This window comes from Babylonia areolata, chromosome 9 (assembly GCF_041734735.1).
Source record: "Babylonia areolata isolate BAREFJ2019XMU chromosome 9, ASM4173473v1, whole genome shotgun sequence".
In the NCBI taxonomy this organism is placed as follows: domain Eukaryota; kingdom Metazoa; phylum Mollusca; class Gastropoda; order Neogastropoda; family Buccinidae; genus Babylonia; species Babylonia areolata.
The window spans coordinates 42,786,529-42,812,115 of record NC_134884.1 but is presented as its reverse complement, the minus strand read 5'-3'; the positions used below and the strand labels follow the sequence as shown (position 1 = coordinate 42,812,115).

The 25,587-nt window shown below is 42.6% G+C and overlaps 1 protein-coding gene across 1 annotated transcript in view; it reads right to left on the bottom strand.

Moving 5' to 3' along the window:
• The window catches only part of LOC143285482 (rhophilin-1-like), a 63,689-nt gene continuing 38,102 nt past the window's right edge, over window positions 1–25,587 (bottom strand). The window contains exons 6-15 of the mRNA XM_076592802.1: window positions 24,677–24,785; window positions 22,756–22,905; window positions 21,686–21,781; window positions 20,482–20,638; window positions 16,124–16,243; window positions 14,945–15,065; window positions 13,083–13,233; window positions 12,312–12,461; window positions 9,735–9,922; window positions 1–7,802 (exon numbers count right to left, since the gene is read on the bottom strand). Of these exons, the coding sequence (XP_076448917.1) occupies window positions 7,616–7,802; window positions 9,735–9,922; window positions 12,312–12,461; window positions 13,083–13,233; window positions 14,945–15,065; window positions 16,124–16,243; window positions 20,482–20,638; window positions 21,686–21,781; window positions 22,756–22,905; window positions 24,677–24,785 (1,429 nt within the window). The 3' untranslated portion in view covers window positions 1–7,615. The remainder of the gene's footprint in view (window positions 7,803–9,734; window positions 9,923–12,311; window positions 12,462–13,082; window positions 13,234–14,944; window positions 15,066–16,123; window positions 16,244–20,481; window positions 20,639–21,685; window positions 21,782–22,755; window positions 22,906–24,676; window positions 24,786–25,587) is intronic.

Sequence of the window (25,587 nt, the reverse complement as noted above, 5' to 3'; positions counted from 1 at the left end):
GCTCATCAAATCTTTATTCTATAATAAACATTATTGATAGTAGTACAATGAGGAAGAACAACAGGCATTATTGCTGTTTTGTAGACTTCAACAAAGCATTTGTCTGCATATGGCACAATGCTCTCCTGCTTAAACTATGTGATAATGGAATATAAGGGAACAGCTTTCAGATAAAAGACATGTATAAAAATGCATGAAAAGTGGAAAGTCGCAACACTCTCATGGAGACAAGCCACTGTCAAACAAGGACTCCTCCAGGGCAAGTCACACAGTCCTACGCTATTCAGTAATTTTCATTAAGAACATCACATAAAAGTATCAAATACTAAACAATGATTCTCCAACATTAAACTCCATGACAAAACATAAGATTATAAGATATCATTTCAGATACAGTAATTCATTCATTTACAGAAATGGGCTTGCAGGAAGAACCCAGTGAAATAAATAAGAGAAACAAGGATGGTAGTATGTGCAAAAGTAATCCTAAAATACCAGCTGTGTTTACATACAGGAGCTGCTCTATAGAAACTGAATGAATACAAATTACTCATAAATATTAGGAATATTTCTTCATAAATATTGTGAGTTTCGGCAAGCACAAGAACATCCAGTAAATCAGGCAAACAAAATGAAGCACAGTTGCATGGGGAAAAGGAAAACCAGCAAACCTGAGTGCTTAATTATTCTAATTATGTTACAAGGTGCAGAATTTTTACCAGCATTTAGCTACAAAGATAACAAATTTTGAAAAAAAAAGTTTTCTGAATACTAAAAATAACACCTTCCAACAAAGAATGTTACTCCAGTGTTCATATTAAATGTCTCCAGACATTTCGAAGTAGTACACAAAAAAGCATAGCAACTAACAGTTCTTTGACTTCAAACTGTATCAGGTGGATTTCCAATAATTACGCCTTACAATAACCTGCCATGTTGTTATATTTGGGTTCATATAACATAACTACTTGGACCTAAAAGAGGCAAAAAACAAATAAACCAAAAAATTGACACAAATTCTCTTTGGGTTCTTTGTGATAAATTTACTGGAATGACACACATATGGAACTCCCAACACAAAAAAGTTACCAACTGAATCTGTTGGGGTTTTTTGTTTGTTTTTCTGAGGGGTGGGGGGGGAGAGTGACAAAACCAGCTTCCAGTCTAAAATATACTGTAAGTAGATTTAAACCATACATGACTCGTACATAAAAAACACCCAGGGAGAGCATTTTGCAAATTAAGGATCAGTGAACAAGATGCTGACGTACAAAATGAAATATTTTCTAATGCAAGAAAAGTGAACCTGTAAAGTGTACGACATAACTGATCATCTAATACATAGTTTAGATTACCGATACTGTAAACATGACTGAAATATTAGAGGACAAAATACAGATGAAATGGAACAGAGACAAACTGCTGATGAGGTTACTTCACAGAATTTGAGCAGACTGATGTTGGATGACGACCTGCACTTGGTAAATACAGAATATGTAGACAAGCGCTGTAATACTCCTTTCAGCTGTACGTATCCCGGATGTATACATTTCTCTTGTTGAATATTTGTTTAGTGACAAAGGAAGTGAAGTCTGAACACACACACACACACACACACACACACACACAAACTGCATGCAAGAATGCATGCATTCAGAATTCCATGTGTGGCACAATATGTAAGTGGATTTGATTGTGTCTGTGTAAGTTGTGAGTGTGTGTGTGAAGCTGATGAGGTGATGTTGGCTAATGCTGACCCGAACGGACATTATTCACGATATATAACAACCTGGCCTGACGTGTAAATAATAGGAGTATTGGTATAATTTTGCTACATCAAAAAAAACAACAATTTCTGGACTTCTGACTAGCGTGGAAATGACAATCATCCCAGCAGAGTTCCTGAGGCTTCTGACTGCCAAGGATTTCTAATACTTCAAATGCATTACACTTCAGTAAAGAGTGTAAGAGTGTACTATCACAGTAAAATGTGTGTGCAAGCCATGCATGTGTTCGTGCATTTAAGTGTACATGTGTGTGGATGTGTGAAGGACTGTGTACATGTAAACACTTCATGTCAACTGCAGGCCTCCAGGTGACATTAAAGAACAAAAATATCATTGTCAATGCAACACAAAATGAACAGTTAAGGAAGGGACGAAGAATTATATTGCTTATATTGCTTTCAAAAGGCTAAAAACTGCCTACAGTTGAAGAAACAAAAACATCATCAAGCATTTTGAAGTGCATTGGTGACATATAATCATTTCTGCAGACTTGTACAGAAAATACCTACACATACAGGGACAGTTCAGAATGACAATATCTGGCTGTTAAAAACGAGCACAGTATGTTTTCACAAAATCGGCACCGCTCAAGAGTCAAGGCACATTAACAAAAAGGCAAAAGGGGGTCGGTGTAGTATTGTTTTTCTTTAAACAAAAGGGTTGTCCCTGGCTAAATTCTGAAGAAAAATCCACTGATATACTTGTTAAAGTGTGCGCGTAACTGCAGCCTGACTGAGTGACACAGAAAACAAATGAGTGCCCAAATGCAGCTGTCAGTCAGTTCTACCCAGGTAGGCAGCCTATAGCGCAATCGACTGAGTCAAGTGCTTTGACTTAGGTAACTGACCGAAGACAGGTGCTATGTCAGTATCAACAACAATAAATAATAATAATACTAATAACAATCCTGTGAGGGATTGCACTATACTGTACTGTGCAGGGACCTAGACACATTCAAAACAAGCATCCATGCACAGTGTCTTAGAATACAGAGTGATGTAGAGGAGAACAACAACATTCGAGTTTTAGCCTGTGTGGAGAAACGGACTTTAATCCCAAGTCAATGCACCTGCATCTCTTCACTCTTTAACGAAAGCACTGCTGAGGGCATGTTGCACAAATGAAGAGACACATTTCAGATTTCATATAACCGTGAAAGACAAACTACATTATTCGTAGGAAATCAAATATAATTCCTTAAAAGACAAAATACAATACTCGTAGGAAATCAAATTAAATTCCTTCAAAGACAAAATACAAGATTTGTAGGAAATCAAATGAACTTTGTTGACAGACAAAATACACCAATCCGAAGAAATCAAACTGATGGCTGTCTATGGGGATGAGCAGCTTGGGAGCCCCGAAAAAAAGAAGAAAAAAGAAGAAAAGAAAAGAATCCAAATTCCTTGAAAGATAAACTACATTATTAATAAGAAATCAATCATATCTACCTTCTCCTTTCACATCCAGGATCATGGACTGCCATTTATACAACTTATTTCGCATTTTTTATGTTTCATACCGAAATCATGTGCACTGACTGCGATGCTGCCCAAGTCATTGAACTTGCAAAACTTAATCCTTTACAAATGATTTTCTTTTTCTCTCCCCAAATGAATGCAATCAGACATAGGTTTTCCATTAACTTGGCTCTAACATACATCCATCTCAAACTGAACAGGTACCATAGTGACAGAAGTACTTGAATAAATAAACTTCGGAACTCATATTTTCTGAGGCTAAGCTGAGATTTGTTTCAAACATACACACAAACATTCCCACACAGTGGAGAAGGACAATTCTTTCTTTAATGATTTCATAAATGAAAATGAATGCTTTTTGTCTTTTTAACATGGGTATAAATAATTTTTTTTTAAAGAAGAAAGTCTGTGTATGTGCAAACTGTATAAACTAAACAAAACAGAGTTAGTGTAAATGCAACAATGATCTGTAAAGTTAGGATACACCATGAAATGAAAACACTTGGTCATGACATAACACTGACCTCCCATATTATGAGTATTGTACGTCATCTTCATTGTCATCACAACTGACTGGAACCACATCACACTGGTAAACATACCATTATGTACAGAAAAAAAAATGTTAGAAATATTGCTATATAAAAATGTATATGGGCAAGTTCACAGCCTAATTATCTGTACAACGTTATCAAAACCTATGTCTTCCCAACAAGCAAAAACTCCTGCTAGATTTTTCACTCCCACATGCATCACAGATGAGTGCGCACGTACCCCAGCACACAACAGGTAAAATGTCAGTGAAAGGTAAGTACACACACCACAAAAGCCAGACAAAAGGAGCAACTGGAACAACGTCCACCGAATCCTGCGATGAATGGCTTTTGTCAGGTCATCCTGTGAGTAAACTCCCACCCAGAATTAGTTCCATTAGTTTACACACCAGCCTGATAACAAAAAACATGATTAATGCAAATCAACGCTGTACGATGACATCTTTTCAACAAACATTGCAACGAGTACTAAAATACTGGTGAAGGCTATGTTCTTTTGTTTACAAAAGAACATTAACTGAAACTGACTTACTTGACTTATTTGATCACACACACAAAAAATGCAGCAAATTCTCTGCCAAACACACAGCCATGACCCATGACCCATCATTCACTACTGACATTTCATTTATAACTGGCTTGGATTGTGTAATGTTCTGAACACACACACAGACAAGGACATACACAGAGAAGCATGTCCTTGCACACAGTCTAAGTATGATGTGCAAAAAGATTCTGTTTCTCACACGGACGTGTTAAGTTGTGGAGCCACGACTGGTAAGGTAAGTAGAGACACTGAGGACACCAGAACAGTTTGTGGCCATCTGGGTCCAAAGCCAGACACAAATTCTGCTTATAAATACGTGGAGGTAACGACTGTGTGGATGAACGTTGATCTGAAATGATTAACACGCAGACTGTGACATACATCTGATATAATCATGTAAAATCATGTTATAATGTTAAGTTTAAAGTATTCAGGAAGATTCAGGCCTGAAAACAAGAGACGTGGGCAATGATCTAACGCGTATGTGTGCGCAGACATGCAGATATGTGTGCTCAAGAATGTATGTGTATGCACATTCACAACTATTTGTGTCTGCAATGATTGCATCTGTGTTTTAACAGCAGCCTGACTTTTGAAGCACTACCCAGCCACAGGAACACATTTCCACACATACTTTTAAAAACACCAACTAAAAAAAAAATTACACACCTGATCTGTTCACTTAAAAAGAAAAAAAATCACTCTTTACCACATACACACACACACACACACACACACACACACACACACAAAATCTTAAAACCAGAAGCATAAAATCAAAATGCTGCACATCTATTTACCTCATGTTTGGACAGTGGGGATGGGAGGTGCAGGGGAGAGGTGGGCATGACTTCTCAGAGGAATGGGGTAGATAAAAGTTGTTTGGTTGGTTGGTTTTTTTTTGTTGTTTTCCTGCAGCATGTGGATAGGACTGGAAAGATCCAGAACAACATCATCATCATCACACACACCAAAAACTGATTTCTGAACTGGGAATTCTGAATGGAAATTGGCAAAGTACTGTCACAACAGGGCAGGGTTTCACCAACCATCTTAACAGTACCCACTTTGCTGTGCATGGTCCAGACTTTTCCTAAGTATACACTAATTCCACAGACTGAGGAAAATTCTCTCTACACAAAGCAAACTCGGCACTGCTAAGACTGCTCATGCAACCCTATCCTTGTTTGGAATTGAAACAATGGATACTGTGGACACGAACCACCAACCCTAACAGCCACACAAAAAGAAAACAAAACAAAACAATAACAACAAAAAAACAACACATTCACAGCAGTGACAAGGAAAGTGCTGGATTCACCTCTGAAAAGGTCAAAACAGTTTGGGATAAACCACGTCATTCTAACGGAATAAAAATGTAAAGTTGTAATTACTGACTTTCTTTTGCAGCAGCAGCACAAGCCATCAACTGCATGTGTACCCTGTCAGAGATGTCGGAGATGAGACAAGACGATTTCTGTTTCAATCTGAAATCATCGCATTGCCTCCACAATGACATGCAAAACTATGAGAAGTGGGCCTCTTTCAAAATCCTCCATCACTGCCATTCCAGACTGCATTGGACAGTGATGCAATGATTGCACACAAAAAAGAAGAACATCAAGAAGACCACAGTGATTCTCATGCCTGCCTGTCCAAGAGTCTGCTGGACTACATCTACATGGATGATGGAGACCTCACACCATCAGCGATGTCCATGGTCACTGCTGATGCCACTATCTCTATTACTGAACACTTCTAATGCTGCTAAACCCAGTCTCTAAATTCACTGATGTTTGTGTGACTTTTTTGTGTATAGTATCAAACCGAAAAAAAATAAACCTGCATTGAATGAAGAGACTTGTAAATATCCTGGCAGTATGCATATAAAATCAGAAGACATGTACGTGGTAAATAAGCACAGGCACACACAAGTACACACTCTAAGTTACTGAAAAAAGAACAAAATTCAATTACAGCATGCATCCCTTTTTCATGCTGAAACATTCTTTTTTTAATGAAAAGAAAACATTCACCGATTCACAAAATCTGCACAAACTTACGTATAGATTAAAACAAATTTATTGCTAAAAAACAATACATATCTTTGTTAATAATTCGTTAAATATCCACTTATCATTCATATATTGCTTTCACACCAACAGTGGTCAAGACACATGTGCTCAACACACATTTCCCTGTTTACCACTGATCCAGACAATCTGTTCCTCCTTCACAGCAGTTCATTGTCCTGTACTTCCAGCAGACTCCCTGGAGGCACCATGCTGCAGCCACTGGCTCAGCTCATCACTCTCTCTGCAGCACGATTCTGTTCTCCTTCAACTCTTTCATACAACACCTCTTCTAAAACAACACAAATGTTTCCACTTTTCTTACTCCACTTCACACCACACATTTAAAACACTAAGACTGGCGAGTTCTCTTATCAAGCAAGGTGGCACCACACCTCTGTAAACTGTTAGCACTTCCACCCCTGATGGTGTGACAGCGTCCCTGACTCTTCACCGTCAGATCCACGTTCAGCATGGAGTCACAGCACTACACAGCAGTCAAGACGCAGTGCCTGTCCCTCAACAGTCAATGGTGACATGACACACACACCCTGTGAGTTCTGTCTCTCAGCTTCCGTGTACGTTGCCGTGCATGTTAAGTCATTCTGACGTCACGTCATACGTTCTCTCTCCGTTCCTGCCATCCATCCATCATCAGCCACTGTCCTCATACCTGCATCATTCACACACTACAGTGTTCACATAACACTGTCCTTACACATCTTCACCCAGATCTGTGAGTCATCCTGTCATGTCCACAGTCTTTCTGTAATCCTGTCAACTATCATCAGCCACTGTACTTAACTGCATCACACACGCACACACACACACACACTCTCACTCACACACTGGTGTTCAGACACACTGACACCTGGCTGATGTCCTTAAAACATAACCATCTTCACCAAGAGCAATGACAAACATTCTGATGTCATGTCTGTGGTCTTTCTCCACTCTGTCATCCATCTTTATCAGCCAGTGTCCTCATGCATACATCTCCCACACCACGGTGTTCAGATACCGACGCAATCATCCAGTGGATGTCCTCAATCCACACCCACTGTCCATCACAGCCACCACAACTCCCCCAACACCCTGTCCCCTCCCCCAGATTACACCCTCCACTTTCCAAACAGACACGGTCTTCTTCACCCCACCCCCACCCCCTGCCCCCTCATCGTGACACAGTGTCCACGTCACCCCCCTCCTCTGACCCCCCCGCCTTCACCCGGTCCGCCTTGTCTCGGGACGACGTGCGTCGGAAGATCCAGGGGGCACTCAGACGGCTGCGGTTGCTGCGGTCACTGGAAGCGCTGTCCCTGCGACTGCGCAGTTTGCCGTTGACTGGGGACGTGGGGAGGCTGTGGAAGGGACAGAACCACAACATGGTCAGTGGGGGGGGGGTCCTTTCTTTTTCTTTTTTTTTTTTTCCAGCATTTGTGCTTACAACCCAGCCATCCATACAGCCCAGTATCAAGGCTGAAAACACTGTTCATGTTGATCCTGTAGATTCCTGACAGAGAGAATACACCACCACCTGTTCAAGAAATTGAGGCACAGGTATTTCTCAGTTCATGCACAAGTCAGTAGTTGTAATTATCTTGCTTTTTCTGCAAAATCAGTTGGTGCCAGATAGTGTCGCAGTCTAAATTTGCTATATGTGAAAGGGTTAAGATGATGTGCAATGTATCTGAACTCAGCTTAAGGTTGTCCTGTTATGTTTTAAACACCTCTTGTGTGTCAGTCTTTCAAAATGTTAACTATTATAGCTGCCAACCTCTAGAAGCCCAAAATCAAAGCCCTAAATCTGAACGAATAGGTAAGGAAGTGGGAAGACTATCTCATCAGTAACAGCATTTGAGGACTGTGTTGCTGCTGTTTTTGTGTTGTGCTGTTTTTTGTAGTGGTGGTGGTATTGCACTGTGTTGCTTTTTTTTGGTCACAACAGATTTCCCTGTGAGGAATTTGAGCTGCCATTACTGGAGAAGTGTGTCACTACAAAGCAGCACCACTAATATTTCTTTCACAGTCAAAGCAGATGTTTCAACTGAATTTTTGCCAGGGGCAACCCTTTAGTTGCTGTGGGTTCTTTTACATCTGCTAAAAGCATGCTACATTCAGGACATCCATTTATCATTTCATCCAAAAGACTAGCACCCAGACCACCACTCAAGGTCTAGTTTAGGGGGGAATACAAATTCTGGTCTGTATGTGGCACTGAGACCTGTGGACACTTGTTTCCTAGTTAGCTCCCTTACCACAAGGCCACTGGGAGGGCGGGAGGTGGGTGGTGGAGTCTGGAGTTCTTACTTCTCTGAAGCTGTAGTTGATTCACTTCCCATCCTCTCGGGCAAAAATCACAGCTTTTTCAACTATACAGGTAAAAACATAATTTTGTTTTTTAAACCATATATGTACACACTGGCCAAAACTACACAGATGAGAAACATCACAATTTCTTTCTCATTCTCCTTCTTCATTACCTGTCTGATTTCTGGTGGGTTTTTTCCCCCTGCCATGCTTTTCTTTCTTTACTTCTTTTCTGCCTCACTCAAATATCAAAAGACTTCATTCACCAATTCTTACCTCTGGGCTGATGGTGGTAAAAGTCAGAGTTTCCTGAAACGCATAAAAAGATCACTGGACTGCTTTTCTGCTGTTGTTTCGTTCTTTTTTTTTTTTTTTAATATTTAAGCTGCCTCTGGACCCGACACCAAAGCCTTCTTTTTGGGCTTCATGCTCTTCGTCTGATGCTGTGATACCGTTAAATCACACAGGTCAATTTTGTGACTTAGCTCTAATATTCATTATGCCATTCACAATTCATGTGGCTACAGTTCTGGGCATTTCCTCCAAAACCGTTGTGGCAGAAATCTTGCAGCACATTTTCGACTCTTCTGCATCATTGATGACGAAGATACAACATGGACTGGATTTGTCTTGGATGAATAAAACCTTCACTACAAAAGTGGGAAAAAAAAAAAAAAATTCCCCAAGCATCTGAAAGGTTCACACAGGTATACATTTACTAATAAATGGCATACTATAAATGGCGGGGTAAAAAGGAAATTTTCTATCTAAAATTACATTTAAATAACATACTTACCGTGACCCAACTAGTGCAGACTCCGGCAGGGGTCTGACATTCCCGTCCTGTGCAAACTACTATCCGCCTATGCGGAGAAAAAGAGAACAACTACGGCCGATAACCTCCCGGAAGTAGGTAACCTCCCCTTTGTCCCCCCCCCCCCCACACACACACACACGATGACAGACAAGGACCTGCCCCTGACCTGATGGTGTTGAAGGGGCGGGTGACGGAGGTGGTGTCAGGAAGACTGATGTCCATGGGGGTGGTGAGGGTGAGGCGGAGTTCCCTCCCTGCCTGCCGCACCAGCTGCACCACCTCCTCGTGCTGCGCCCACTTGGTGTCCGCCTGCGCCACGCCCACCACAAAGTCACCCACCTTCATGCCGCTCCGCTGAAAAATGAACACCCGGGCAAAAATTAACATCACCTCCCTCATGCATTATCAACAGAAACCTCCATCATCGCCCCCCTCCCTCCCCCCCACAAAAACAAAAATCATAACCCACATACCAACATAAACTTCCCTCCCCTCAAAATTCAACATCTCTCACACATTATCAACTGAAATCATCCTGCCCTCATAACAAATGAAAGTATAACAAACACCGAATCAAATCGCATGACATTACACAGGAAATTCTCAAACAATAATAAAATACATACATATACATGAACACATGCATGAAAATGTGAAAGAGAAAGTGAGTAAGTGTGAGTGAGTGTTGGTGAGTAAGTGTGATTGTTAGTGTGAGTGTGTGAGAGAGAGTGCAAGAGACACACAGAGACAGACAGACCAAAAGTAAGTGTGTGTTTGAGTAAGTGTGCGCACACACATTTGCGTGTGTGTGTTAGTTAAGTTCCGGCATGTTCATGTGTTTGGAAACGATGCAAAGGATAGAACACCACAATACAGTATAAAACAACACAGCACAGCACAACACACAATACACTATGAAACAAAAGAACACAGTACAGCACAACATACACTATAATACAAAACAACGCAACACAGCACAGCACAACACACACTATAATACAAAACAATGCAACATAGCACAGCACAACACAATATAATACAAAACACAACACAGCACAGCATAACACACACTATAATACAAAACAACAGAACACAGCACAGCACAGCACAACACACACTATAATACAAAACAACAACACAGCACAACACACTGTAATACAAAACAACACAACACAGCACAGCACAACACACTCTGTAATACAAAACAACACAACACACACTATAATATGAAACAACACAACACAGCACAACACACACTCTAATATGAAACAACACAGCACAGCACAACACACACTCTAATATGAAACAACACAACACAGCACAACACACACTCTAATATGAAACAACACAGCACAGCACAACACACACTCTAATATGAAACAACACAGCACAGCACAACACACACTCTAATATGAAACAACACAGCACAGCACAACACACACTCTAATATGAAACAACACAGCACAGCACAACACACACTCTAATATGAAACAACACAGCACAGCACAACACACACTCTAATATGAAACAACACAACACACACTCTAATATGAAACAACACAACACACACACTCTAATATGAAACAACACAGCACAGCACAACACACACTCCAATATGAAACAACACAGCACAGCACAACACACACTCTAATATGAAACAACACAACACACACTCTAATATGAAACAACACAGCACAGCACAACACACACTCTAATATGAAACAACACAGCACAGCACAACACACACTCTAATATGAAACAACACAACACACACACTCTAATATGAAACAACACAGCACAGCACAACACACACTCTAATATGAAACAACACAGCACAGCACAACACACACTCTAATATGAAACAACACAACACACACACTCTAATATGAAACAACACAGCACAGCACAACACACACTATAATATGAAACAACACAGCACAGCACAACACACACTCTAATATGAAACAACACAACACACACACTATAATATGAAACAACACAGCACAGCACAACACACACTCTAATATGAAACAACACAACACACACACTATAATATGAAACAACACAACACAGCACAACACACACTCTAATATGAAACAACACAACACAGCACAACACACACTCTAATATGAAACAACACAGCACAGCACAACACACACTCTAATATGAAACAACACAACACACACACTCTAATATGAAATAACACAGCACAGCACAACACACACTCTAATATGAAACAACACAAAACAGCACACTCTAATATGAAACAACACAGCACAGCACAACACACACTATAATATGAAACAACACAGCACAACACACACTATAATATGAAACAACACAACACAGCACAACACACACTATAATATGAAACAACACAACACAGCACAACACACACTCTAATATGAAACAACACAACACAGCACAACACACACTCTAATATGAAACAACACAACACACACACTCTAATATGAAACAACACAGCACAGCACAACACATACTCTAATATGAAACAACACAACACACACACTCTAATATGAAACAACACAGCACAGCACAACACACACTCCAATATGAAACAACACAGCACAGCACAACACACACAGCACAACACACACTCTAATATAAAACAACACAACACAGCATAACTACACAATATACGAAACAACAAAGCGCAGCACACACCCCACCCCACCCCACCCCACACCATGGCACATCACACCACACAGAACACAGCCCTCACCCCAGCCACACTGTCCTGTTCGATGTCGGCCACAATCACCGGCGAGTCCCCCCGCACACTGAAGCCAAAGCCCTCTGTGGGCAGTCGCTCTAGCACCACCAGGCGTGGCGCCGACCACTGGTTCTTGGAGTTGAAGATGGCAATGGGGCCCTGGGGAAGACAGTTTTAGATCCAGATACATAGATTTCGATATACACCGGTCAAAGATAATTGCTTGGGACTTGTTTTTGTGACTGCTATATGTTTGTCACATACATATGTCTCTCTATTCGTTATTCCCTCCCCCCCGCCTTTTTTATTTTTCTTAAAGAAGAAATGAACAAATATGAAACAGTTAAAACTAGGTGACTGGAACAAACTTGACACCAATTCATACCATTCATTGTATAATCTTTCTGCGTTTATTTTTAACCATTTTCGTTTCATTTACACATAAACATCTGCAGGGTTTTTTGTGAAATTTTTTTTTTTCTTTCACCCAGTCCTAATCAATATCATACTTCACTCAATATTCTTGTTCTGTTATCTCATTCTGCCATATTCGAGGTCTCCAACTCCCATGGTCACTCATATCTATGAGAGGGGTTTTATGACCATTTTCTTCTATTTAGGAAGCCAGGGATGATAAAAGATTTTTTTTTTAAAGATCTAAAAGATGAATAAAAAGAAAGTAAGGTAAAATGCAGAAGTAATCTCTTAAGAAAAAAGGTAAAAACTGGGTCACATCACAGCAACATGCTGACGGGAAACAGGAAGCCCAAGTCGACTGACCAGTTTCCAGAAGATGTCTGCCGTTTTGGATTGTGCGAAGTCAGGGGCGATGGGCTGTGTGTCGTGTTCTGACATTCCCACGATGCGTGGCACTGTCAGCAGCTCTGTGAAGTCGTCCTCCTCCTCCAGACCTGAAAACTTCTCCACCGTCCTGCAGCACAGAGACGCACAGAACTTCAGCACACAGCAGAGGAAGCGGACCATCAAATGCATGTCTACAGCAAGGTCTTTAACAAGGTTTGTACAACAACAAAAAAAGGCACAAAACTTAAAAAGTTTGTTTTTCAAACTTTTTACACCCAACTGGACTATTTTGTAAACTCAATACAACAAAAACTGTGAATTAGCAACAAAACAAACACCTGTGTATATATAACACAAACACCTGTGTATATATAACACAAACACCTGTGTATATATAACCTGAACTATAATTCAGAGTTCTGGGCTACCTACTTTGATCCACAGAAGCAGATTTCATTTGACACTTCCTTTCTATTGATACTGTCCGATTTCTAAAGTATCTCCTAATAAAAAAAATTCCAGTCGTAAGTCTCTGAATCCATGCTGGAAACTGAAATATGCATATTCCTTGGCTGTATCCCTTTGAGACCATGGTTCAAAATGTCTGTGTTCCATCTGTATGTCACTGAATTTACAACAGCCTGACATTCTGATTCACTGATCCATGTTCGCAGTGAAGGTTAGTTGAAAACAACTGGATGTTGCATCACAACAACACAAAGGGAAAAAATCCCGAGAATAAATTCATCCAAAAGTACATGTACACAACTCAGAACATTGGAATTTACAAGAATCATGTTTGATTTCTAATCCAGGTTTCAACAAAAAGAAAATATCACAAATATGTTTTTAGGCCTTAAAAAAAACATACCACAGTTTCTCCAAACTTTTCTATACCTTTAATGACAGTACAAACCCTTTTATGAAAGCAGATGACAGAAAGCAAATGTACGGCAAAATGTTGAATGAAGTATCTGCTAAGTGTTCAATGTTTCCACAGTCTGTCATAAACCCATTCCATGGACTGGTTAAGTTACACCTCAACAAAGTCAGTGCTGGTTCTTTGTGCGTCTTCGCTGTTCTCAACTAGAACCACACACCAACTTTCTTCAGCTGTGTTGAGTTATTCCCTCACCCTCTTGGTTTATGCTTTTCTGACTTGCATGCAGAACATTTTCTTGTTTCCGTAACCCACCGAACACTTATATGATTATGGGATCTTTAGCATGTGTATTCTATCTTCTACATGCATATACACAAAAGGGGATAGAAGCACTAGCAGGCCTGCACATCTGCTGACCTGGAATATCTGAAAAAAATTCCACCCTTAAACCACCAGGCACTGCAACTGGTATTCGAACTGTAGACCTTCAGTCAGATGCTTTAACCACTTAGTCAGTGTGCTCCATTCTGGTCATGTGACCATGTACAGCACTGCAACTGGTATTCAAATTGTAGACCTTCAGTCAAATGCTTAAACCACTTAGTCAGTGTGCTCCATTCTGGTCATGTGACCATGTACAGTGTACAGAATGTAAGCAAAGCAACTTCTGTTCTCTCAACTCCAGGGAGAGTCATTGGAGCTCCACACAGAAGAACCATCATTATAAAAAGATAAATGCACCTACCCAAAGGTCTCCCTAATAACAACAATGATAATAATAATGATGATGGTAATAACAATAACAATGATAATCATATACATTACTTATATGGCACAAACTCCACATAACAGGCCCCAAGCACCTCACATGACACAACACTTGCACAGCAGTGCATAACAGGAGACAAGAGCTCATCAAGATACACACAAAACAAACAGAAAAAGAAAACCCTACCTCTCATGCATCTTCTGGAGGATGCCTCTGAACAGGTCGATCTTCCTCAACTGTTTGCAGAGGTCGTGAACCCTCAGCGCTTCCTCGTGACTCAGCACTGCTTCCCGCAGGTGACCTTTGCCTGCCAAGACACACAGCGTTCCAGAACAATGACTTGTGTGGGGTAAACTGGGGTTTTTTCTGCAAGTTTCAAACCATTGTTCTGGCCACTAATATGAGAGTCTTCACAACATTCGGGAACAATGACTTGTGTGGGGTTAACATGTTTCTCCGCACATTTCAAACCGTTGTCCTGATCACTGAAACAAGTCTTCTTTTTTTCTTCTTCTCCCTCAGCTCTGTGAAGAGTCAATGGAGCGCCACAAAGAAGAACTGGCCACAAGATTCCTCCAGGTCCACTGGCTATGTACCAAAGGCTGGGTCTCTGCAAATGGTTTTCCTGTCCATTCTGTAATGTCATCAGAACATCACTTTCTCTGTCTCCCCCTTCCTCTCCCTCTGAAAGAACCAATGGCAACAAAAGGGTTATGCCTGACAAAGTTCTGTACAAAAAAAAATATATCCACTCGAATAGTAATACAAATACACTCACAGACAGAAAAAAAAAGCAAAACACATGTAAACATTTGTCAACGTCTAAGGCCTATTTTCAAAACTATGCATAAATGCTCATAATAATAAAAATAATAATAATATAGGTGGCTTTACATCGTGTCAACATGCTCGTTGCCCCAGAGAGAGCAGTCTGAATTTCACACAGATATCTATTGTGACAAAAAATAATACGACATAACAGAGAACACAACAAAACACAACACAACACAGTACAGCACAAAACAATGCAGCACAGTAATAATAATAATAATAATAATAACAATAATAAATGAAGGCTCACTGTGCTCTACAATAAAATATACAAATTCAAAAATAAGTGACATAAACGTATACTTATGTACAAAAAAAATCAACACGGGCACTATCACAGTCTCACACCACACAACACAACACAGCAGAACACAATTAAACAGACCACAACAGAAAAAGAAATACACTACACTACAACACAGTACAACAAAACATCAGGGCAGGCAGGTGTCCACACACACACACACACACACACACACACACACACACACACACACACACACACACAGCACTGCCCTGAGCCACAGGACCCACCCAGAACGTTGCGTTCCTCCTGTGTCTTGGGCAGCTTCAGGCCATTGTTCTCATCGTGTGGCTCCACCCCCAGATGCAGGCTGTCAAACATGGCGTGCAGCTTCTCCGTGTCCCCGCTGTCTGTCACCACAGATACATCATCACCAATCAGTGACCATGTCCCCGCTGTCTGTCACCACAGATACATCATCACCAATCAGTGACCGTGTCCCTGCTGTCTGTCACCACAGATACATCATCACCAATCAGTGACCGTGTCCCCACTGTCTGTCACCACAGATACATCATCACCAATCAGTGACCGTGTCCCCACTGTCTGTCACCACAGATACATCATCACCAATCAGTGACCGTGTCCCCGCTGTCTGTCACCACAGATACATCATCACCAATCAGTGACCGTGTCCCCACTGTCTGTCACCACAGATACATCATCACCAATCAGTGACCATGTCCCTGCTGTCTGTCACCACAGATACATCATCACCAATCAGTGACCGTGTCCCCGCTGTCTGTCACCACAGATACATCATCACCAATCAGTGACCGTGTCCCTGCTGTCTGTCACCACAGATACATCATCACCAATCAGTGACCATGTCCCCGCTGTCTGTCACCACAGATACATCATCACCAATCAGTGACCATGTCCCCACTGTCTGTCACCACAGATACATCATCACCAATCAGTGACCGTGTCCCTGCTGTCTGTCACCACAGATACATCATCACCAATCAGTGACCGTGTCCCCGCTGTCTGTCACCACAGATACATCATCACCAATCAGTGACCATGTCCCCGCTGTCTGTCACCACAGATACATCATCACCAATCAGTGACCATGTCCCCGCTGTCTGTCACCACAGATACATCATCACCAATCAGTGACCATGTCCCCACTGTCTGTCACCACAGATACATCATCACCAATCAGTGACCGTGTCCCCGCTGTCTGTCACCACAGATACATCATCACCAATCAGTGACCGTGTCCCTGCTGTCTGTCACCACAGATACATCATCACCAATCAGTGACCGTGTCCCCACTGTCTGTCACCACAGATACATCATCACCAATCAGTTACCGTGTCCCCACTGTCTGTCACCACAGATACATCATCACCAATCAGTGACCATGTCCCCACTGTCTGTCACCACAGATACATCATCACCAATCAGTGACCGTGTCCCTGCTGTCTGTCACCACAGATACATCATCACCAATCAGTGACCGTGTCCCCACTGTCTGTCACCACAGATACATCATCACCACACAGATACATCATCACCAATCAGTGACCGTGTCCCCACTGTCTGTCACCACAGATACATCATCACCAATCAGTGACCATGTCCCTGCTGTCTGTCACCACAGATACATCATCACCAATCAGTGACCATGTCCCTGCTGTCTGTCACCACAGATACATCATCACCAATCAGTGACCATGTCCCCACTGTCTGTCACCACAGATACATCATCACCAATCAGTGACCGTGTCCCCGCTGTCTGTCACCACAGATACATCATCACCAATCAGTGACCGTGTCCCCGCTGTCTGTCACCACAGATACATCATCACCAATCAGTGACCATGTCCCCACTGTCTGTCACCACAGATACATCATCACCAATCAGTGACCGTGTCCCCACTGTCTGTCACCACAGATACATCATCACCAATCAGTGACCATGTCCCCGCTGTCTGTCACCACAGATACATCATCACCGATCAGTGACCGTGTCCCTGCTGTCTGTCACCACAGATACATCATCACCAATCAGTGACCGTGTCCCCACTGTCTGTCACCACAGATACATCATCACCAATCAGTGACCATGTCCCCACTGTCTGTCACCACAGATACATCATCACCAATCAGTGACCATATTTCGACGGGCACAACAGCTGAGTGGTTAAAGCCTTGGACTTTCAATCTGAGGGTCCCGGGTTCGAATCTTGGTAACAGAACCTGGTGGGTAAAGGGTGGAGATTTTTCTGATTTCCCCAGGTCAACATATGTGCAGACTTGCTTCTTGCTTCTTGCGTGAATCCCCTTCATGTGTATATGCAAGCAGAAGATAAAATATGCACGTTAAAGATCCTGTAATCCATGTCAGCGTTCCGTGGGTTGTGGAAACAGGAACATACCAAGCATGCACACCCCCAAAAACAGAGTATGGCTGCCTACATGGCGGGGTAAAAACAGTCATAAACGTAAAAGCCTACTCGTGTATATATGAGTGAACGTGGGAGTTGCAGCCCACGAAAGAAGAAGAAGAAGAAGAGTAACCATATTTCATAACATCCTGCCCAGAAATGTTTCGCCAACAATCTGTAGCTTGTATGATAGTCTGTTGTGTCCAACTATGACCATGACAACAGCTGAGGAGGAAACTGCTGTCCCAACTGTCTGGGCTAGAATCTGATAATTGTGGACTGTGTCTTTCCCAAGTTACACCCCCTCTCTCTCGGCCAAGAGGGCTTTAGCACAGCCTGCACTGTGATGGTCCCTGCTGAATGTGTGAATGAATAATGAGACTAAATAATTAGTTTCAGTTTCAGTTTCAGTAGCTCAAGGAGGCGTTACTGCGTTCGGACAAATCCATATACACTACACCACATCTGCCAAGCAGATGCCTGACCAGCAGCGTAACTCAACACGCTTAGTCAGGCCTTGAGAAAAAAATAGAAATTTTTTTTTTTTTTTTTTAAAGGAAATTAATAATAGATAAATACATAAAAAAAGAACAACTACTACTAATAATAATATGTATAAGGCGCAAAAACTTGATGAAGTCAACTATAAGCATAAAAAAAAAAAATAAAAAAAAACCCAGCTAGTTAGCTAAGGACTGTTTTGATACAGACAGAATAACGATGTGTGAAGCTGCACTGACGGCAGGGTGTGACGCTGTCACATCAGGCAGCACTGACAGGCACACTGGCTGAACAGCCACAGCCCTCAATGCCTATCCTGCAGATCTAACAGGTTTCTTTAAAACCACTGAAACGGATGAAGATATCAATAAATCAATTTTGAAAAGGACGAAGACATCAGTAAATCAATCAACCTGCACACCAACTCAAGACAGGAAGGAAAAGCCACCTCTGTGTGTAGCAAATATTACCCTTTCTGTTCCAGGACAGACACGGTGACATAGTAATGTGCCAGACCCATGTAGAAGTAGAGCTAATATTCACCTTTCTGTTCCAGGACAGACACGGTGACGTAGTAATGTGCCAGACCCATGTAGAAGTAGAGTTAATATTCACCTTTCTGTTCCAGGACAGACACGGTGACATAGTAATGTGCCAGACCCATGTAGAAGTAGAGCTAATATTCACCTTTCTGTTCCAGGACAGACACGGTGACGTAGTAATGTGCCAGACCCATGTAGAAGTAGAGTTAATATTCACCTTTCTGTTCCAGGACAGACACGGTGACATAGTAATGTGCCAGACCCATGTAGAAGTAGAGTTAATATTCACCTTTCTGTTCCAGGACAGACACGGTGACGTAGTAATGTGCCAGACCCTTGAAGAAGTAGAGTTAATATTCACCTTTCTGTTCCAGGAGAGCCATGGCAACGTAGTAATGTGCCAGACCCTTGAAGAAGTAGAGCTAATATTCACCTTTCTGTTCCAGGAGAGCCATGGCAACGTAGTAATGTGCCAGACCCTTGAAGAAGTAGAGCTAATATTCACCTTTCTGTTCCAGGAGAGCCATGGCAACGTAGTAGTGTGCCAGACCCTTGTAGAAGTAGAGCTAATATTCACCTTTCTGTTCCAGGAGAGCCATGGCAACGTAGTAGTGTGCCAGACCCTTGTAGAAGTAGAGCTAATATTCACCTTTCTGTTCCAGGAGAGCCATGGCAACGTAGTAGTGTGCCAGACCCATGTAGAAGTAGAGCTAATATTCACCTTTCTGTTCCAGGAGAGCCATGGCAACGTAGTAATGTGCCAGACCCATGTAGAAGTAGAGCTAATATTCACCTTTCTGTTCCAGGAGAGCCATGGCAACGTAGTAGTGTGCCAGACCCTTGTAGAAGTAGAGCTAATATCACCTTTCTGTTCCAGGAGAGCCACGGCAACACAGTAATGTGCCAGACCCTTGTAGAAGTAGAGTTAATATTCACCTTTCTGTTCCAGGAGAGCCATGGCAACGTAGTAGTGTGCCAGACCCTTGTAGAAGTAGAGCTAATATTCACCTTTCTGTTCCAGGAGAGCCATGGCAACATAGTAGTGTACCAGACCCTTGTAGAAGTAGAGCTAATATTCACCTTTCTGTTCCAGGAGAGCCATGGCAATGTAGTAGTGTGCCAGGCCCTTGTAGAAGTAGAGCTAATATTCACCTTTCTGTTCCAGGAGAGCCATGGCAACATAGTAGTGTGCCAGACCCTTGTAGAAGTAATGCTTTGTTTGCGCCATGGAGATCCAGGGGAAGGGCAGGTAGCTCTTCACAGCTTCTGAAGACATCTTCCGATGTGTTTCTCGGTACTTTTCTGATACCTGAAGGAAAAAAGGAAAAGGAAGCTGTTCAAACTATGTATGATTAAAAAAAAACATCTACAGCTTGGTGGTCAATGTGCTGTTAGGGGTTTTCAAAAGAAAAAAAAACATCATAAGCAAAAGCATAAGAACAAAAGAAACAAATCATAAGCAGTATTTCTTTTTCCTGTCTGTCAATTTACTGAGCATCCCACAACCCAAATCAACAGACACCATGAAGACAGGCAACACAGCAGGGTGGTGAAAGCACTCAACTTTCAATCTAACATTCCTGGGTTCAAATCCCTGCCACAGCGTGAGTGGAGATTTTTCTTATCTCCCTGTCAACAGATGTACAAACCTGCCAGCGCCTCATCCCCCTTTCATGTATATGCATATGCAGAAGGTCAAGTGTGTACGTTAAAGATCCTGTAATCCACAACAGCATTCAGTGGGCTATGGAAACAAGAGCATACCCAACAAATCCTTGAAAACAAGAGTACGGCCACCAACACAGCAGGGTAAAAACAGTCACGCATGTTTAAAATACATTCATAGAATGAAAGTGGAGTTACAGCCTAGGAACGAAGAAGAAGAAGGAGAAGAACAAAGAGGAGAAGAAGCAGAAGAAAGAGAAGAAGCAGAGGAAAGGAATAAGAAGGAGCAGAAGAAAAGGAAGTTGAAAAAGAAGAAAGACAAGAAGCAGAAGAAGAAGAAAGAGTAAATGCAGCAGAAGAAAGTGATGGAGAAGCAGAAGAAAAATAAGCTGAAGAAGTGAGAGAAGCAGAAGAGGAAGAAAGAGTAAAAGCAGCAGAAGAAAGTGATGGAGAAGCAGAAGAAAAATAAGCTGAAGAAGTGAGAGAAGCAGAAGAAGAAGAAAGAGTAAATGCAGCAGAAGAAAGTGATGGAGAAGCAGAAGAAAAATAAGCTGAAGAAGTGAGAGAAGCAGAAGAGGAAGACAGAGAAGAAGACAAAGAAAGAGAAGTTGAAGGAGAAGAAGAAAGAAAAGACGCAGAAGAAAGAGACGGAAAACAGAGAAGAGGAGAGCATGAAGCCAGCACCCCTCACCATGGCAGCCTCCCTGGCCAGCCGACCGTTGACGATGACTCCCTCCTTGCCCCACGTCATCAGTCGTTCCTCCAACACACACTCCTGGGCCTGGGCCTGAAACACACACACATATAGCATTGACACACATAGCATTGACACACATAGCATTGACACACATATAGCATTGACACACATAGCATTGACACACATACATATAGCATTGACGCACATACAGCACTGACACACATACATATTGCACTGACACACAGCTTTGACACACATACATATCGCACTGACACACAGCTTTGACACACATACATATCGCACTGACACACATACACATATCATTAACACACACACATGTAGCATTGACACACACACATCACTGATACAGCACAGACACACATACAGCACTGACACACATACACATCACAGATAAAACACACACACATACAGCATTGACACAAATGCACATCACACACACATATACAGCATATACACACAGACACATCATTGATACAGCACACACACATATACAGCACTGACACACATACGCATCACTGACAGAGCACACAAACATAGGACTGACACACATACAGAACGCTGATACAACACAAACACATACATACAGCATTGACACACATACACATCACTGATACAACACACACACATATAGCATGGACACACATACCCATAACTCACAGACACACACACACACACACACACTCATCACATATACATAAACCACACACTGACACCCCCAACTCCACACACATACAGAAGTCATATCATCCACACATCCAAACACTAAGTTCTCTCATATCATCCACACATCCAAACACTAAGTTCTCTGGGACAGACAGCACACACATATCACACACACACCACAGATACAGCACACACACACACTATCACAGATACATAAACCACACACGCACACGCACACACACAGAGAACACCCACCCCCTAACACAACCACATACAGAACACATATCATACATTCATCCACACAGCAAGTTCTCTGGGACAGACAGCACACACATACACACATCACACACACAAACACACAACACAGATATAACACTCACCAGCAGCAATGCAGTCAACATGCTCAGGGTGTCGGACTGCATGTCCATGCTGGGAGCGTTGCGGAAGTGGCTCTCCAGGTAGCGGAAGGCCCCTGATGCTCGCTCGAAGTCCTCCCTGGCTGTCCGCACCCCGTCCGGCAGTGTCCGGTCCTGGCAACACACCATCATCTGTCCCTCTGCTTCTTTACCTCCTTTCACTCTGTGTGTGTATGTGCATGTGTGTGTGTGGGAGGGGGGGGTGTTAAGTGCATGTGTGTGTGTATGCATTTGTGAGTGCATGTGCATGTGTGTGTGTTGGTGGGGGGGGTGGGGTGCGGGGGGGGGGTGTTGAGTGTATTGTGTGTATGCATTTGTAAGTGCATGTGCATGTGTGTGTGTGTGTGTGGGGGGGGGGGGGGGTTGAGTGTATGTGTGTGTGTATGCATTTGTGAGTGTATGTGCATGTGTGTGTGTGGGGGGGTGTTGAGTGTATGTGTGTGTGTATGCATTTGTGAGTGCATGTTCATGTGGTTGGGGGGGAGGGGGGGGGGAGTGTTGAGTGTATGTGTGTGTGTATGCATTTGTGAGTGCATGTGCGTGTGTGTGTGTGTGGTGGGGGGGGGGGGGGTGTTGAGTGTATGTGTGTGTGTATGCATTTGTGAGTGCATGTGCGTGTGTGTGGTGGGAGGGGGGGTGTTGAGTGTATGTGTGTGTGTATGCATTTGTGAGTGCATGTTCATGTGGTTGGGGGGGGGAGTGTTGAGTGTATGTGTGTGTGTATGCATTTGTGAGTGCATGTGCGTGTGTGTGTGTGTGTGGTGGGGGGGGTGGGGTGTTGAGTGTATGTGTGTGTGTATGCATTTGTGAGTGCATGTGCGTGTGTGTGGTGGGAGGGGGGGTGTTGAGTGTACGTGTATGCATTTGTGAGTGTATGTGCATGTGTGTGTGTGTGTGCAATTGCAGTGTCAGTTTGCGCATGTGTGGGTGCAGTCATGTTGGCTTATCAGGGCCAATTTTCATTCTTGTTTTTATTTCTAAAATCTCTCTTCAGTGAAGACTCAGCCTCAAACAGTAAAGCTTTGTCTTATTCAGCATCAAATGAGAACAGGAACGTGTACTCTTTCAAATCAAATAAAGGCACACAACTCCAAACCATTGCTGCTCAGCATTTCCTATCAGCACAGAGGTGCAGAAAAACAGACTCAGAAACTCCCCACCCACCCACCCCCAAAAAGGAAGTCCATTCATGTAGTATTCATTCATCTGATGTGGAAATAATGGGGGAGGGGGGGGGGGGGAATGAAAATAAGCATGAATTCAAGACCAGAAATTGCCTTCTGGTCCTAAAAAGTACAAATATTTGTCACTGTTGCTTATTCACTCATTGTCAAGCCAGCCACCACGGGACTAACAAAACCACCTCTTCTTCTTCTTCTTCTGCATTCACTCGTATGCACATGAGTGGGCTTTTACATGTATGACCGTTTTTACCCCACCATGTAGGCAGCCATACTCCGTTTTCGGGGGTGTGCATGCTGGGTATGTTCTTGTTTCCATAACCCACCGAACGCTGACATGGATTACAGGATCTTTAACGTGTGTATTTGATCTTCTGCTTGCATATACACACGAAGGGGGTTCAGGCACTAGCAGGTCTGCACATATGTTGACCTGGGAGATCAGAATAATCTCCACCCTTTACCCACCAGGCGCCGTCACTATGATTCGAACCCGGGACCCTCAGATTGACAGTCCAACGCTTTAACCACTCGGCTATTGCGCCCGTCAACAAAACCACCAAAACAAAAACACTGTAGAACTGCACTGCCACAGCAAACCCTTCCAGACCAAAACAAAACAAAACAAGGCAAGCTTTCAGAGAGAACAATCGCTGCGGTACACTTCACTAATGCACACAATGATTAAGCGTGGCGGGACTCACTCTTTTACATCCCATCTGTGTGTAGAGGGAGCCGATGTTGAACAGGATGCTGCCCTTCTCAAACCCTATGGCCTTCTGTGTGCTGGGCACCCCTGTCAGGGAGTCGTACCTGAAACACACAGCGCACATACACACACCAGTGTGCTGACAACTGACATACACTCAGGTATCTATCTAAGTACATACATGTTACACAAGCACAATTGTATAATCACACACACACACACACACACACACACACACACACACACACACAAAGCTTGCAGGGCCAGCCAAGTGTCACACACATCAAGAAAATCTAGAACTGTAAACAGAAGAAAGGACAACGAACACAAAACATGTTCTTTTCTTCTTATTCTTCTCTTTTTTTCCTTCTTTTTTTTTGTGGGCTACGGCTCCCACATTCACTCATATACATGAGTGAGCTTTTACATATATGGCCATTCTTATCCCTTCCATGTAGGTAGTCATTCTCCGTTTTCGGGGTGACTTCTCATTTCATTTTGTGGGCTGCAACTCACACATTCACTTGTATGCATGCGCAAGTGGGCTTTCACATGCATGGCCATTTCAAACCACCATGCAGTCAGCTATACACTGCTTTCAGGTGCTGGCTATGTTCTGGTTTCCATAACTCACACAACACTGACATAGGTTACAGGATCTTCCACATGTGTACTTGGTCTTCTGCATGTGTGTACACACAAAGTGGGACTCAGAAACTGGCAGGTCTGCACATCTGTTGACCTGGAGACAGAAGACATCTCCACCCTTTACCTACTAGACACTAGGACCCTCAGACCAGTCCAACGCTTTAACAGCTTGTCTGTTGAGCCGTTTCACTTTCCGTTTCTCAAGGAGGCAGTGGCAGCTGTGGGTCTGCTCCACCCTGGTAGGCAGCCTGTTGTGTA